Genomic DNA, 17,213 nt, shown 5'->3' with positions numbered 1-17,213 from the left:
ACTTTTGGTTCGGAGCTTCAGACCTGGACAAGGTTGTGCTGTGCTACATGTGGCAGTTTCCTCCTGGAACCAGCCCACTGCGGAGTCTTGTCCTTGGGACACAGTGGCGAGTTTCATCTGCTGACAAAGGTGTGACTCCTGCTGACGGTACGCGAGTCCCTCGCAGGACTCCTCCCGCTCGTCTGTGGGCAAAAACAAGAAACACACACAACAAAAAAAATACAGGTTAAAACTTCAACATCGGCAGAACAATCCAAGTAATTGGCAGCTTTGTAGTTTGTTAATTTAAAGAAAATACATTTATAACATTGCAAGTGGAGTTCAATGTTATCTTTTGTTCTTCGACAAGGAAGAACGCAAAGAATATCATGGCATTACAATTTGTATGCATTATTTTCTATTGAATCAAGATGTTGAGGCTGCACAAATTGTGTTATTGGACATAAAACCACATGAGTAAAACAAAGTTGTCTTATTTTAAGGAACGATGAGAGACTAAAAGATAAGTCCCATATTTATATTAACTGAACTGTCTATGTACTACTTGTAATGACAGTAAGATTACAAGTTACTGCATTCCTTAAGCTCAGGCAGACAAAAACATTCTGACACTCTTTCAGGCTTCTCCATTAACGTTGCCTTGGAAACAGTTACATAACACAAACTGGTGCAGCGTCGCTCGATGCTAACCTCTGTGTGTGTGTGTGTGTGTGTGTGTGTGTGTGTGTGTGTGTGTGTGTGTGTGTGTGTGTGTGTGTGTGTGTGTGTGTGTGTGTGTGTGTGTGTGTGTGCAAACTTGATTCTACACCCTTTCTCACAAACTAGAGCAGCTGGAGGTTACAGATTTTTGTTTAACTCTAAATTTCTGGATCTATTCAGTATCTGCGGATATAAAGATATATATTGATTGATTGTCATAACGCTAGCAGACAGTTTTAGTTTGTCACCTGACTTCCAGTGAACAGAGCTTCTTCACACAGACACCGATCACATTAACCAACATTATGTTTTATTAATGTAAAGAGTTTGAATTAATGTGCTCTGAAACACCAGTGTGTATCTATGTTTCATGTCAAAATGGCTGCTGTGAAACACTGTTGGTGTGAAAGATGATAAAATTGACTTTTCTCTCTCAGTTCTGTCTTGTTTTTCCAATTAAGGACAAAAACACATTTCAGTGCCTTCGCCCTGTTGCAGACTTCCGACAGCTCATTAATTCAAGTGTTGCTCTTTGTTTTTTTGGGCCGATTCTTCACTTAAATATTCTGAAATATAAATTACACTCGAGAGGAAACTGAACCAAGAACAAAATAATGAGGAACTTAAGATTGTGAGAGTGGAGTTTATTCTAACACTATGATTATATTTGTTTTTTTGAATTCTGTTTGTAGAGATCAGCCTTACCGACCGTCACAATTCAGAGATCTACATGTATTAAATATCTAATGTATATTTAAATATACAATTTTTTTTTATGGACACAATCTTTTCAACTGCCACTGACCTCAATAAAGATGGTTTTGTATTGATATCTGAAGTATTATATGAATGGTAAACAGGAAATGTTGATAAAAGTTATTGTTTCATAGTATATATATTATTTAATTTGTTTGTGAATATATCTCTTAACTGTGTTTCCATGAAAAATATTAAAAAGGTGGCCAATCACATAAGAACAGCGCCCATAGGATTCTACAAGTGTGTCTACATGATTGAAAGTGTTCGTGTAAAATGGCCTTTCTCTGGGTCGTATTCAATATAAAGGCAACAACTATATCAAGTTTGTAACCCACAAAATATATCTGCAGACATCGGATGTAAAGGTAATGATTCAGAGTGCGACAAGAGTAAAAAAAAGAGAAACCCAGAGGAGACATCTGGTTGAGAGTCAAATGCAACAGCTCCACTTACTGAGCACTTACGGTATCTGACAGGAAAGAAAAAAAAAAATGAAAACAGCCTCAACAACAACAGGATTGACTTCACTCTCTCTAAATGTTGTTTATCGCCCTCTAGTGGCTCTACTGACCTCATACAGAAAATCTAATAATTATTAAAACATTGTAAATATCAATTACATCTAATAATGTGAAAGACAGGGTCAAATATTAAGAGCAATTTACCACCAATTACTACATGGTGGAGATTCAGCCTCACATGTTCATCTGGTGGTTTTATTTTTACATCTTCAGATATTAAACATGACACAAACATAATATTTATCCAGCAGAATAGTCATTATGATGATGAGCAGTGATTGTGCCAGAAGCTCGTGTAGGCAGAGAGAAGACTGGAGAATCTGGAGGACATTGATTTCTAAAACTGGGGAACTGACAAAACCCAAAAGGCAAAAACATAACCAGGCCAGAGAGTGCTGTTATATAACAGAGCCAGTCAACAGGCGCCCCCTGCTGATCTCCAGGACTATTAGGATCTTTACAAAGTGAGCTGACAACAGCAGAGCTCTACATTAGCAGTAGTACAATGTTAACAAAACAGAGCATTTAATTAGTGAAATCCTTCTAGGATACGAGGGTTCAATGATATGTGTATAGAGGGAGTATTAACTTTTGTTAAGGTGTATGTACATTTAATTAACTGATACCATGTAGTGATGACAGATGGTGTGAATGAGGGTCGGTGTACCTGTGTGTGGTAGGAAGGCCATGGCTGCAGCAGGGTGGCTCGCTGCTCTCCTGTGCTGTGGCTGATCGTGGAAGCTCGAGGCTTGAGGCCTGGACACCTTGCTCAGGGGCTCGTACACCACTTTGGCTTGGCCGTCCTGGGCGGACAGCGGGTGGCAGATGGAGTGGCTGAGAAGGACGGGCGTCGGCAAGGCGGCGGGGAAGAATAGGTCTCTGTGATCCTTGGCGTACTTAGGGGTGGTCGGGGCATCTCCTGCAGACTGTTGGAAACAGAGGAAGAGCGGGGGTCGTGAGGAGGTGCGACTGAAACCTGGAGATCTATCTGCAGCGCTAACCACCCTCTGCTCAGGTAGATTTCTGAGAAGAGCTCATCCTCCCAGGAGACTGAATCTGCTTCGAGACTCAGAGCCAGAAAAACAGAGTGAGCCACAGTCGATACTGATGAACTTTCCAAACAACACACATGTCCTTCACAAGGTAATGATATCCTCAACAGAGTTGTGATGTCATTCCCCAGGGGCTCACAGGCTTTCTTGTACACAGGGCTGTGTGCTGGGTGCTGGGGCTGTGCTTCACCCCAGCACCCAGCCCTACACCACACTGCATCCCTCTGAGCCCCTTTACAGGGTGTTCTTTCGAGGACCACTTTCAAACACAAGAGCTGCACAAACAACCTGTGACAACAGCCACCCGGCTCCCACGGCAGCTGTCATGGCAACACAGAGCAGCACAGTTAAAAGAAGTGAATAGTATGCACCTTCTCTAGTTCTCAATTTCAAATGGGTCACAAGTTGGACGAAGGCCTTTATAAGCCTTAAAACCAAGATCTTCAGACATGTATATTAACTATGGTCATATACTATATATGAGATTTTAAACATTATTTTAGCAGCCAACTGTTTTCTACATAAAGATATAGTGGAGTAATGGCATCCTGAGAAGAGAATGAAGTCGCTCTCCCTCTGTGCGTTCTGCTTTGTGTTCTTTGTTTTGTTAGCAGATGTGGGCACATGTTCATGTTACTACAGGTTCATATCAGTCCATGCAAGTCCCTCCCTGTGAAAACGTTGGTCCCCCCCATATTCATAAAGCAAAGTGGATCCAGCTCTGATGGACAGTGATGTAAACATGATACACAGGTGAACATTGTAGTCCCCCGTTTTCCCTGCGAACTCACCCGAGTCCTGCCCACCATGCTGCTGTTAAACCAGAAACAACTTGGCGTCCTCTTCTTGAAAACAGTCCATGTGCAACATACAGCATGGCTATGCAAACAATGCTAGCCATGCTAACAAGCTGCTAGCAGCCACTCGCTCGCTGGGTGTGCTGCGCTTGGGGCCCAAAATAAGTCAACACATTTACTAAAGACGTTTTGAGGAGTACCCCGCACGTGCCCTTGGGTGACAGCTTTAGCTACATCGGCAGGCATCAGTACTTCTGGTTGCGAACTTTAGGGCTTACAACATGGTGTAAATTACCTCGTTTCAAGTCAAATATGAATGTCAGGGCTTGCGGACACTTGGAGGACACCACAGGAGCATCGATTCACTCACCCCTCCATCAGCATAGTGGTGAGTAGATAAAGAGTGGATTTTCATTTTTCGGTAAACTACCCCTTTAAGGCTCAGGAGCAGAGATGAGACTCAATAGATCCATTTACCAGTCAGCACAGCAAGTAGCTGGATTGTTTACTTTGCTTTACCTTATTTAATTGTGTTTCTGCTTACAGGCTCACTGGGCTTCACAACAACAACAGACTTTAAAGCCAAAAGAGGTGTGTACAGCAATGCTAGTACCAGTGCGACCCCTAGTGGCTGTTACTACCTTATATAAAAGCTTTAACAAGCTCAAGAAATAATGGTTTCTATATGGCAACACACAATATCACTGTTGTGCTGATAAAGACTTAAAGACAAAAAAACGAAATGATATGTGCCACACTGAAAGCTTTTGAGCGAGATGTGATGATTAGATGTGCTATGGTTTTCATCATTTCAAAAACCTTGAGGCAGTGGTGAGGGGCATATTACTCTACTTTCATGATGAGCTGCCTCTGACAGATACTGTATTAGCACAAGGTAATTTGGCAGGAACAGAGCTATCATAGCATTTTTTTTCTCTGCTGGGAGATGAAGTCAAATTGTGCTCTGAATCAGAGCTGTGACTGATGAAGCTCCCGAGGGACTGACGCAGAGCCGAGCACAGGCAAAATCAAACAAACAATAGTAGTCTCCCAAAACCTTAGACCGCAACAGATCATTCAGCCAAACGCAGAGCAGCACAGCAGCTTCCAGCACGCACCACAACTCCAAAGCCAGCTTTGATGCTTCATGTCATGAATTAAACATCACCAACAAAGACACCAACAAGTCAGCAGGACCATGTGCATAAGAGAATACAGTGTACCTGAGAAAATTGCAGCACATAGCATGCAGCCAGCCTGTAGGTTCATCGAGTGTTCAGAGTGGTGCGAGTGGGCTGCTGGCAACTGAACTGAGAACCCACAATGTGAGTTGAGAGATAGTTCTTTGCAATTATCGAGATTGTGCTTTTAAATCCGCTTAGAGCAGCTGTAAAACGTCGTGTGCAGGTTGGGTCTTCTTTCCAACACAATTGAAAGAACATGTTAATTAAATTGACTGCCCAAAGGAGACTGGAGCGGTTTACTGAAGCAAACATCCAAATTCTTTCACGAGCAAATCCTTAATACAATTACATCCAATAGGATATGCTTGATACCTTGAGCTGATGTTGATAATGTTGTGACAAATATTAATTAAATATACAGAGGGTGGGACGAGAATGTTTTATCATCGTGTCTTTCTGAAAAGCGAACCCTCTCCTCAAGAAGTGAGTCAAAACCAAAATGATTCTGAAAATAAATCAGATATTCACTGCTCGACAGTAACAAAGAGCACAGGTCATTCAACCTGAACATTCTTTCTCCCTGAAGTGGCATCAAACTGGGGGAGCAAACAAAACACAGAGCACGACACAGTCGATTTTCCGGCTCAGCACCATACAGGCTGATCTGCCTCTGCTCTTGTGGGGGCTTGAAGGAACGTGTGAATCCGCAAGAAGCAGGCAAGACTTTTTCATATTCACAAGCTGAGATCACCAACATGCCTACTCACATTTCCTAATACATACAATTACAACTGAATGCAAACCACGACATGAGCCTTTCGCACAATAATTACACATAAACAGCAGTTTGATTACACTGCAGATCGAGCCTGTGTGCAGAGGCAGCCTCGGCTGCACCATAATCTCCGTGCCATCGGTTAAGGCGTGAAAATTTGACAAATGAATGAAAAGACACAACAAAACAAAGGCGACAAAGAGGATCATGCGGAAAACAAGATGATATGATAAGTGAATGAGGGAAACAGAGATTTTATTTTGCTACTTCTCATGAGCCGGAGGTTTTGGGGAACATCACCGTGACAACAGGATGTGGGCAGAGAGAGACCCTTGATGCCTGTGTGGGCAGGAGGAGGGATGTGAGGAAGAGGGAGTCACCGACACAGGATGAGCCCGAGCAATTCATGTTTTGATGACAAATATGAGCACTGAGGACAAAGCACTATACTACAATTAGACACACTTAATTTGTGTTTATTTTTGAATTCAGATTACTTTGTTGTTTTGCCCTTTAAATCACACGCACATTGACCAGGCTATTAGGCAACATGCATATCAATGCTCAGCTGAAACGGATGATAAATTTGGCAACAAGCGAGTGGAGCTAAAGGGACAAGGGAGTATTTACATCACACTTTGAGCTATATTTAGTCCTGGCAGGCTGGAGTAGGATAGACTTGAATAAGTCTGGGAATTACCGAGTTACTCATCAGTTTGGCACATTTTACTACAGATGCTACATGTTACGTCCACACATATTAAACAAACAGAACATCAATCCTTACACTGGCTATCATGAGATGTATAGCAGACAAGCAAAATAATCATTTTACTTACTACTAGTAATAGCAGGTGAGTGGACTGTACAACCTCTGATAGGTCATTTCAGCTTGGTTAGTTAAGGATATGCTTGCTGGAGACAAAACTTGAATTAATCTATAGTTTGTCAGTTCAGTGCCAAAGTAGCAACATCTTATAAGAAAATATAAGCTTGGCTAAACATTTACCTGCTGCAAATACAAGCATAATGTTTTTAAAGATAATTTCACGAGGACAGCTTCTCTTTTTGCCATTAAAGTCTTCATCAAGTCACTAAAACAATGCTGCTGTATCATTAAAAGGTAGGATTGGTAACTTGTTTCCGTAACACTTTATCTAATTTGTGGAAATCCTCTTAACGTTCAGTCAATAAACTGAAAAAACTGAAAAAATGCCGGTGTCTGTGGGAGCACTGTAATAATCAAGACAAATCAGTCCTATTGAAATGATTTGTCGGCGCACCTGTTTGACACTAAACGACCTTTCTATTTATACATTCACCACTGAAACCGAGACGATATCTTGAAGTTAGCAAGCGTTGTGTTTTTGGGGCATAGCTTTGAATACAGAGGGATGGAGCTGTTTTTAAAGTGTAGCCTGCTCTCACTAGTGTTTCCAGGATTACCAAACCCTACACATAACTGCTGACTGCCTTTAACAATTGAAACTTCACTATGAAAAATCTAATCCCAGTACAAGATGGAAAAAGCAGTATTTGGCATCAACGTGCAGGTATTCACAAAATACATGTTCCACTCTCTGTATAATCTACATTAATGCACAGGAAGGAGATAAGCTGTCGAGGAAGCAGGAAAAATGGCAGACGAGCAGAAAAGTTAACATGGATTTACCTGTCTTTGGGCTGAAGTGGCCAACTGTATCTGGCAGAACTTCACAGCTTGGTCCAGAGCTACATCCTCATCAACCTGTCGGGAGAACAAGCCAAACAAGGAGGTTAGGGAGGAGCTACAGAACTTCATATTCAACAGTGTCAAATCTGTTCACAAACTACCTCAACTGACTGTGGAGCAGTGAATGCACAGCTGCAAATTCAACATTTATTTCTGAAGGGACCTGTCTTGTGTACGAATCAAGTTACATCTCCACACTGATGCCAGACTAACAACAAATTCTCCTGATGCTGTGTGAGCCGGTAGGAATTTTCCTCTGAGCTCCTGCCTCTGATCATAGCAGCAGAAAAAGAAAGACTCCCATTAGGACCCAGTTCAGTGAGTTGGTGAGCTTAGCTGTTGTTCACACAGCTGTTATGTTCCTGTTAAATGCAGCGATTCAGGGACCCCCCCAAGGGGAGGGATTTTACAGCAGCAACATTCCACTTTGCAAATTATGCCAATTGTTAAATGGACTGAGTCGAGCTCCAGTGCGTCACGCAGGACAGGACGGCGCTCTGCTTTCTATTCACTCTGGCTCGCTGCAAACTTTCCCTTTCAAAACACACAGACTTTCCAGTGAGGACTTCTCAGTGTTACATAATGATTACTATTAGAATGAGACTAGTGATCTGTATCGGACTGGAGACAGAGAAGCCCCAGGGAGGTCTGAAGGATTAACATGGTTTTTTTTAGAAATGGAGGGACCTTTAAAACAATGCGGTTATTAACAGGCAGTGTTTGATAACACCCACAAGATATTATTACAACACTTTTTGAGTCACTGTTCCGGGCTGTAAAATGTACAGTAGTAGGAGCGACCGGCATGATGACACGTAGCTGAACCTCTTTAAAAAGGCAAAATTGAGCAGAATTTATGCTTCACTTGTCAAGTTGAAAATACTGGGATGGCGGGCGGCAACTTCTCCATCTGTCTAGACTACACAATTTAGAGGCTCTTCGAATTTTACCACCTTAATGGTGAGCTGTAAGAAAGAGAATTGTCCGCCTGAAATATGCAGCTGTCCTGACAAAACATAAACAAGAATGAAAACGATGCACAGTACAGATTTAAAGTTCGACTGTGTGCAGCTGTGCAATGCAGCACACCATAAAACCACGAAAGCATCTGCTGTTTGTGCGAGGAGGTGCACACTCAGAAGATGCCTCTGGAAAATGTCCAGGCATATTAATTGTATAACTCATCTGGCTACAGGAAACATGTCATGGCTGGTTCTGGATACTCTCTCAGGGTGTGTCTGACACACAATTTATTATATATTGTTCCAGAAACATTTAAAAAAAACAAATGCTGCTGAGGCTGAAACATGTCCTCAGATTTCTTATGTCTACTCTACTGTCCCTCGCAGAGCTACAGCTCTCTGGTATTACACGGTCAGTGACATGGCAACTTCTGTACAGAACATTGATCTACACGTCAATATGGCATCATGGACTGATGTGGGCTGCTGTGCAACTACATCATCAGTGCCAGAGAAAGCACTTGAAATTTGACTTTCATTAACTGAGGAACAAAGAAACTTTCTTTGAAACTTTCTATTGAGAATGAATGTTAACACACTGATTGATTCAAACAATAATCAGAACTATACAAATAGTAGTCCTTTCCCTGCTCCTACTATGAACTATGGGTAGTAATAATTAACTTTAAAGTATTTTACATTTTACCAATATACATGCTTAATAGAGCCACACCAATGCTGGAGTTTTGGAGCCAATGCAGATACAAATTTTAGGGATTGACTGATTATTTGATACATATATAAAACTGGTCTCTGCAACAGAAACCTGTGTCGGGCAACCGCAATATCATTCATGGTCATCACATCTGTTTGCAATTTTAGCGAGGTAGCTAGCTAGTTGTAGTTTGTCAGTACAGTCAGTGACTCCAACTCTACATTATCTAGTTGCTGATATGCAATGCTGGAAAGCTAAAAAAACATCCAGGGACAGGGTTATGTTAGTGAAATGGGAAAATTATGTCATTGTTTTCACATTTACAGTAACATTTCGTTCACCACTCAACGGTCTTTAAATTGGAGCAATAACTGGCTGATATTGACAGAACATTAATCAGTAGCCCTGTTCAGAACTGGTATTAACATTTGTCTCTAGTGTTGTGATTGGAGGTGGACATCTCTAAGTACATTTTACAATGAAATAAGATTTTATCCATTAGAAAAAAATAGAAAATCTAAATGTGGTGTAGATATTGTGGAGGCCACAAATAAATCAATGTAATAAAAACACTGAGAAGTATAAAAATATATTCGGTCCATTATGAAACTGAGCAGGTTAGAGAACGTTATGCATTTGCGTTCACACAGTGACAAGAATGTGGCCAGACTATTTAAAAATGTGGTCTGAGTGATGATCTCAAAGTGTCCTCAATGCATTTTGGGTGCGTTCACACCTGAAGATAGAGCTGATAACCTGTGAGATGGATGAAAACACCACGTATGAACAGGCCCGAAAACTCAATCTCAGGGCCAATCAGGGAAATGTTTAAATTGTGGGAATTCAGTTTCAACAGATGCAGCAATTTTTACAAATTTAACTAAAAACACGTGACATCAGAGAGACCGCCATCAAAGAGGTTTAATATAGGTTATTGAGAGTCAAAGCACAACAACACTTTGAGCTGGTTTGTTGAAATGTCTGACATGTAAAGAGGGGAAGTCCCTGTTGTGTAGTGGGTTTCCTGTAACTAGTTCAGTTAGAAGAGGGGTTTCCCAATTTGTTTTAGAGTGGTTCGTATAAACCACACATGACTTTACAAAATAGCAAGATTAAGTAAAAACCTAGAATATTGCTGTAATGCGTGTGGTCAATATGCTAAATTGAGGATGTTGTAGAAAACTATGGCAGAAGTATTCGTGATTGTATCACATATTATTTGCATTCTGTCTAGTATCAGTCCGTTTCAGTCCTTTATCTGTTTATACATTGACTCAATCATACATTACACAGACTGCACTTGGCATCTGTCAGGGTCAAGTCTGTTTAATGTCCAGTTTAACTAAGTTGGACAGTGAAGCTCCTCTTGGTAATGTCTAGAACATTTCAGGGTTGAAGTGCATGTGTGAATGCAGCTTTTGTTTCTTACACAGTGCAAAACCAAAACAGGTAACAAACTGCTGCCCTACATCTCTGGCTATCACTGAACAGAGGAGACACCAAGAGAGGCATACCTCTCACTTGCACATAGTAGGCTACTGGTGACTCTCTGAAGTTTGTGTAAAAGGTCTGATAATTTAAACTGTTTAAGCCAAATCAGGCAGCTGACCAATAGTCTAACTTCAGTCCGTCATGCAGCACCCAGCGAGAGAGCTTTTTGGTTTCCAGCACTTTCATGGCATCAAACATGACTCAAAAATGAACCAAAATAACCCAGAAAGGCAAACGTCTCTACTGGCAACAGGAAAAGGTGTCACACTCACTCACTCATGTCGCACAACAGCTAAAAAGAAAGACACATTTCAGCAGCACATATACTAGCAGTAATAATGTTATTTGTGTGTATACAGCACAGGGATCCGGTGTGATATGTGGAATGAGGAATACCTGTTTTATGAGCATATAAGTCTCTGACATGATCTTCTCAATGCGTGCCAGATCATAGGTCATGACCTTCTGGCCTTGCTGCCACACCCTATAGGCATCAAGCAGTAAGGTTTTTCCAGATTCCACGTCCTCCAGAAGCTTCCTTTTCCTGTTCGGCCTCCGTAGTAGCCCCTGATCAGTCCCACTGGCTGACAGAGTGACCTTGGGTGCTGAGGCTTGTAGCTGCTGTTGCCTGGAACTGATACTTAGCTCCTCCAGAGACAGCTCTGGTGTCCGGTTGCTGTCCATCATTTTCTGATGGGGCTCCACAGCACTCAGGGAGGTCCCGGCCTCCATTAGGTTGCCCTGTGAGTCAGTGGTGGTGGAGGACTTCCAGTGGCCAGTGTCCAAATCCATGGGTTCCTCTGGCCCTGCCTTGTGCTCCACACTCCCAGTGGTCTCCACCTTCCCAGGGAAGCTCTCCTGCACATTACTCCCTTTATCTGTGGATGGTGGTGTTGGGGTAAGTTGTGTCTGTGAGGCATCCCTGGGCCCTGTGTCAGTGGCTCCTTCAGTGAGCACAGGCTTCTTCGGCAGTGCATGCTTGCTGTCCTCTGAACTGGGCCTGTTGGATGTGTCTGTTGTGGTCATCTCCCCCATGGAGGGCGCAGGCGCTTTGAGAAGCTGCTCAGACACCTGAAAGAGAACAAAACATGTCAAACAATGTGGAGTGTGCATGGCAAACTTCTGAAATACTGAGCAGCTCTCAGCTTTAAGTGTGCGTGTGTGTGTTAGTGTGTGTGAGTGTGAGTACTGTGAGTTGTGCTTTCTTACCCCAGTGAGACTGTTCAGATTGTCCTCCAGGACTTTTACAGTTAGGAAAAATGCTCTCTTGGCCAAAACCTGGCGATCAACATCCCGTAAATACTTCCTTCAATGAAAGAAAAGAAGAAGCGAGGATAAATGTCATGGAACAAATACATAAAACATAACTGAAACAGTTGTTGCATACAAAGTTGGTCCTTACTTTCCCTGGTCAGGGGTTCTCTGCAGCATGAAAGAGACTTTCAGCAGAGTATCGTGATCCTTAAGCTGAGACAGCACCTCCAGCAAGAGGACAATAGATCGGTTCATATGAGATGCAAAACTTCCCGGGCGATCAATCTCATCTACTGGAATTCGCCAGATTCCCTGGAGGGGACAAAAAAAAAAAGAAAAGAAGAAGAGGCAGAGTCAGACTGTGCAACAATCAAAAAAAGAAAATACTTGTTTTCAATAATCTGGAAATGGAACATGACACAAACACTTCTTTGTTTTTAGTTTAGAAATAAATGGAAAAACTTGATTTCTAAACATGGTACAGTTAAGCCGAGTTGACAATACACGCCATCTTTTGATCGGGAGTCAATTGTTGTGAATTCATACTACACGACTGATTGACGAAGGGGGGTGGGGTCATATGCTACATGATCTTTCACCAAGAGAAACCCCGACTGGTCACCAAACTACATTTAATCACAAAAACACAGGTAAGAAAAAACATGGTGAATCCTACTGATCCTCCTGTTCTTCCGTTTCATCCAGCTCACAGAATGACACCTCAGGTTGGAGGAGGTGAAACTCTTCAGTAGACATCACTTGTAAAGAATAGAGAGTGGCTCGGGCCACATTTCTCTGTCCAAACCTGACCCGGGCCTGAGAGACAACTAAAAGAGCCAGATCCAAACCCATAGGTATTCTGTTTTTAGAGTCTGACCTGAGCCCAATACAGTTAATATAAGTTGCACTGAGTTAGTGTTTCTCTGTCCCTCACACACATGGTTATTGCTGGATTTCCACGATAACAGACAATAAAGAAAATGTAAAAAATCAGGGGGCACCTTATCATTACTACCTTCACCACCTTCACCCTGTTCTGCACTGATTGGCTGGAGTTGTGGCCGATTGGAGTCGCCTACTTTAAATTTTTTGGGCCTTCAGTTCTGAATAGGACAGAGAGCAGGCTGTGAAGGGGGGAAGACATGTAGCTTAGGGCCGCGGGTCAGAATCATCCCGGGCCGCTACGGATGAGGCACAGCCTCGATGGAGCGGCAGCTCTACCAGGTGAGCTTTAGGCCGCCCCTCCAGAGTCGCAAACTTTACAAAAACATTGAGCAAGCAGGCTAAAAAGGTGTGTAGGAGATGCTGTCTGCATGTAACTGGCTTCACATCTGACTGGACCAGCCAACAGGCTTATTAGTGTATTTCTGTAAGTTTATATTTTTATGGCTGCTCTCTGCTGCCACTCCAAATGTTTAAAGGGCTATGGAGTGTATGACACACAGAAACAATTAACAGAGAGACATACAAAATAGAAAATAGAAGGGAAATCAGGGTAATGTGAGTTAAAACATGGTATTCAAAGAAGAAAGCCTTAAAAGAGGGAATGGAGAGGCTGCAGGAGAGATCTTGCAGGCTGACTGACCATGTAGGAGCTGTTGAGGAGGAGGGGGTGGGTGGGTTTCTCTCTAGGCACACATGATAGGCAGCCTCATTAGTGTTCAGCTCTGTCCAAGCAATGCTACAGACAAGCAGACTGGCTGCCAACAAACACAGTCCTCCTTTGCAGAGAGCGCGAGGAGGTGTGTTTTTTGATGGGTCTAGCTTTTTCAGCGAGCACATGTCCTCTCAGCAGGTGCAGCGAGGCAAGCTCCTGCGCTCTGAAGTTACTGAAGCGAGTGCAGATGGTAGCCTAGGCTGTGTAACGTCACAAAGCACATGGCACAGAGTACAGCCAAGGCCTCGGAAAAAAACGTGTGTGAGACCAAACAAAGATGACCATATCGAGATGGAGGAACAAAAACAAATATGAGATGGCTCTACCAGCCGCTGAAGGCCCAGAGGAGGCTGATGCTCCTCTTAAAAAGACCCCTCCAGATTATTGGGCGATTTTGAAAGCCTTTGTAGAGGAAAACAGCAAGACAGAAAACCAAACAAAACACATTCCTCAGGACAGACCTATATCTGACCATCTAAAATGGTCACAGAAAAAGCATGCTGCTTGTGTGTAATTCCAAGACTTCCCAATAAAATCCTGAATCAAGGACCTAGTATCTAATAATTTTTTTAATAGGCATTTCATTAGATTTGTAAATATGCAGATTTTTCGTTAATTGTTAAAATGTTACAGGATCCAGCTGGTGGAATGATCCCGCTTCACACAGCCAGTGGTTATGAAAAAACATGTAAATGGCTCTCATGCCTGCGTGTGAAAAAAGATTTGTTATTATATGATGCAATCAGCCAGGGCTTGGGAAGGTTTTAACCTTTCAATGCACAGATTAACAAAAGTCTGATGAGAGGGTGGGCTACGCTCACTTAGAAAGACATCTCTAAAGCAGGAGAGCTGTTCTTCAACAGACAACCATCCAGCCACAGCAAATCTGTTTAGGGAAAGCAGAGCCATGGCTTTACACAGATTATGCTGTAGCACAACAGCTAAAGCAGATTTATAAGACTTTAACTGCAATGATTTTAAGCATCTTTCCCCCCCCCCTTTTTTTATGAGAGAAAATATGACTGTTGCTTGATATCTGGAGCAACAGCTTTGGCACAGACGTGACCGATACATCACAGACACAGAGAGAAATTAAGATGCATAGTGAACCAGGAATGAACAAGAGATGAATATATGATGAGAAAATCTCTTTGTACAAAATGAAACTGATCTTTCCTTCAACTATTTTCAGGTCCAAAATAATGTATTTGTTTGTATGGTATGAGAAGAAATATTGAACAATTTATGGCCTTATTATTATATGTTCTTATCCCAATCAGACAATACATCCTAAAACGACATTTTAGTTTGAAAATGCACCAACTCTGCTACGGATACGCCTGTCATCCACACATCTGAAAATGCTGCTGGCCTGTTTTAGTTTGAAAACCTCCAGTGCAGCGTTTTAAAGGGGACGGGTTGAAACTGAGATGTTTGGAAACAATAACGTAGACACTCACAACTGCTTGCTGATTGACATGACCCACTTCCGGAAGAAAACAACCAACATTAACCTCGGCTACCAGTGTAGAGCGCAACATGGATAATCAATTACAAGCATAGCTGTTGTCCGGAAAAGAAATCCCTGCTCTTATTTTTGCCTTACTGCTTCTAGTTTGAAGCCTGGCTCTTTCTGCACCTAACAACAAAATGCTTCCAGTGTACACCAGCCCGGGCATGCCTTACCATTAACTCTGGCATGCCCGTAATGTGTTAGTATGGACGGGAATTAAAAATGATAAAGAGCCAAAACGCTTGTGTGGACAGAGATGGTTTTGGTTTGAAAATGCTCTTTTCAAACAAAAATGTGGTATGACATAGCCATACTCAACTATTAAAAAAGAGCAACATGACACGAAGACTGCTACAGGATGCCAAAAAGGAGCAGGGGCAACAGTGAACCAAAACAACATGCTGCCTGCTATTTGCAGGAAGGACCTTGTCTTATCTGCTTCATCTACTCATGAATTCACATGCATCAATGACAGGAAAGCCACAGGCCTAAAATACAAACTGCAGGAAAGTTGCACAAACTGTGCGTCCATATGTCTTGTAGTAACCAGCAGTCACAACTGCATCTTTACAAACTACAATTTCACCATGTTACCAGCCAGATACAACTTTAGAATAACCATCAGCAATAATTGGTTAGCTGCTAGTGCGACCAGCATCTGGCTGTTTTTACATTCTTCTCTGTATTAGTGTGCATGACATGCAGACATAACAACTACAAGATCTTCAGTACAACTATTTAGAGGCAGTCCAAGTACAAAGCCAACTCTCACAAAATGATACAGGAACAATGCTCACACCAAAATCAACACCAACTTTTCAGAAGGCAGCAGAGAAAGCCACTCACCATCACCAAAGAAAGCTACTGCACGACACCCGCGTTAGTATTTCTCTTGGACAGTTTTCCTGCTGGCGGCAGCGGCACCAGCAGCCTTAGCAGCGCCTCCACCCTGAGAGAGGTTCAGGCTTTGAGAGCAAAGGGTGGGCTGCAATTGGGTGCTAGGGCAGCGACAGCAGCCGGAGAGGAGAGGAGGGAAGCACAGCTGCACACGGTAGGACAGGAATAGAAGAAGAAGAAAGAAGAGGAGGAGGAGAGGAAGAAGATGAGGGGGAGAATGGCAGCTGCCTGGAGAAGAGGAGAAGCAGCACTGGAGTCAGGGCCTATAAGCTCAGTATGCCACTGACGGACAAGCTGACTCGCTTCTCCCCTGCTTTCAAACACTGCCATCTCAAAACAAAAACACCCACGCACTCTATCTCCGCTCTCCCCTGACCCCAGCTTGCTGGAGTTGTCCCCCCCCCCTTCTCTCTTGCCTTCTCTCTCTCACTATACACAGCACACAGCCAACCCTCCTAGGCCTCTGCCAGCCAATGGAAAGCGAGCTGAGAAACTCCCGCCCATTAGTGCACACCCACACAATATACACACAAACAGAGGAGTGAGAGAGTAATGAGGAAACAGAGCGAGTGCAACAGAGAGAGGAGGAGAGATGAGCAGGGCGAATAAAAGCCAGGGGGAGGGGTAAAGCGTGATCGCCCTTAAGACTGAGCAACAGGAAAAGAACATGAGCGCAAAAAACTGGCTGAACAATCAACTCATCAAAATCAATGCACGAAGAGGACAGCACACCGATAGTGGAGGAGAACCATAAAAGGGAAAAAAGACAGGTTTGTATAAAAGTCTCCATTAACCAGAGAAAACCCAGACCGTAGAGCAGATACGCTTATGTCACACACACACACACACACACACACACACACACACACACACACACACACACACACACACACACACACACACACACACACACACACACACACACACACACACACACACACACACACACACACACACACACACACTTTCCTCAGCCAGCAGATCTCAGCCCTCACCTTTCTCCTTTCCTCTCTTTCAACTCTGCTCGTGTCTCTCCAGCTGGTCAACAGCACAAACATACTGAGAAAACACACCTTGTTTTTCCAGCTTCCTGTTTTGTTAGTGAGGCGAAAAAACCTGCTGAAAAATGTCAGGCTGTAAAGACCGCAGGGCAGGCAGTGAGAAGCATACTGAGAGCCAGGGTTACCCTTCAAGATGTTAATCAG

The 17,213-nt window shown here is 42.9% G+C and overlaps 1 protein-coding gene across 5 annotated transcripts in view; it reads right to left on the bottom strand.

The window, feature by feature from the left end:
- cabin1 (calcineurin binding protein 1) overlaps positions 1-17,213 on the bottom strand; it is a 45,136-nt gene that overhangs the window by 2,043 nt on the left and 25,880 nt on the right. For all 5 annotated transcript variants that reach the window (XM_035165771.2, XM_035165772.2, XM_035165774.2 and 2 more), the window contains 6 exons: positions 12,090-12,253; positions 11,897-11,993; positions 11,084-11,758; positions 7,460-7,534; positions 2,647-2,905; positions 24-182 (listed from right to left, as the gene is read on the bottom strand). In XM_035165771.2, coding sequence (XP_035021662.1) covers positions 24-182; positions 2,647-2,905; positions 7,460-7,534; positions 11,084-11,758; positions 11,897-11,993; positions 12,090-12,253 — 1,429 coding nt within the window. The remainder of the gene's footprint in view (positions 1-23; positions 183-2,646; positions 2,906-7,459; positions 7,535-11,083; positions 11,759-11,896; positions 11,994-12,089; positions 12,254-17,213) is intronic.

Source organism: Hippoglossus stenolepis, chromosome 9 (assembly GCF_022539355.2).
Source record: "Hippoglossus stenolepis isolate QCI-W04-F060 chromosome 9, HSTE1.2, whole genome shotgun sequence".
Lineage (NCBI taxonomy): Eukaryota > Metazoa > Chordata > Actinopteri > Pleuronectiformes > Pleuronectidae > Hippoglossus > Hippoglossus stenolepis.
This window is presented reverse-complemented; position numbering and strand designations above follow the sequence as displayed.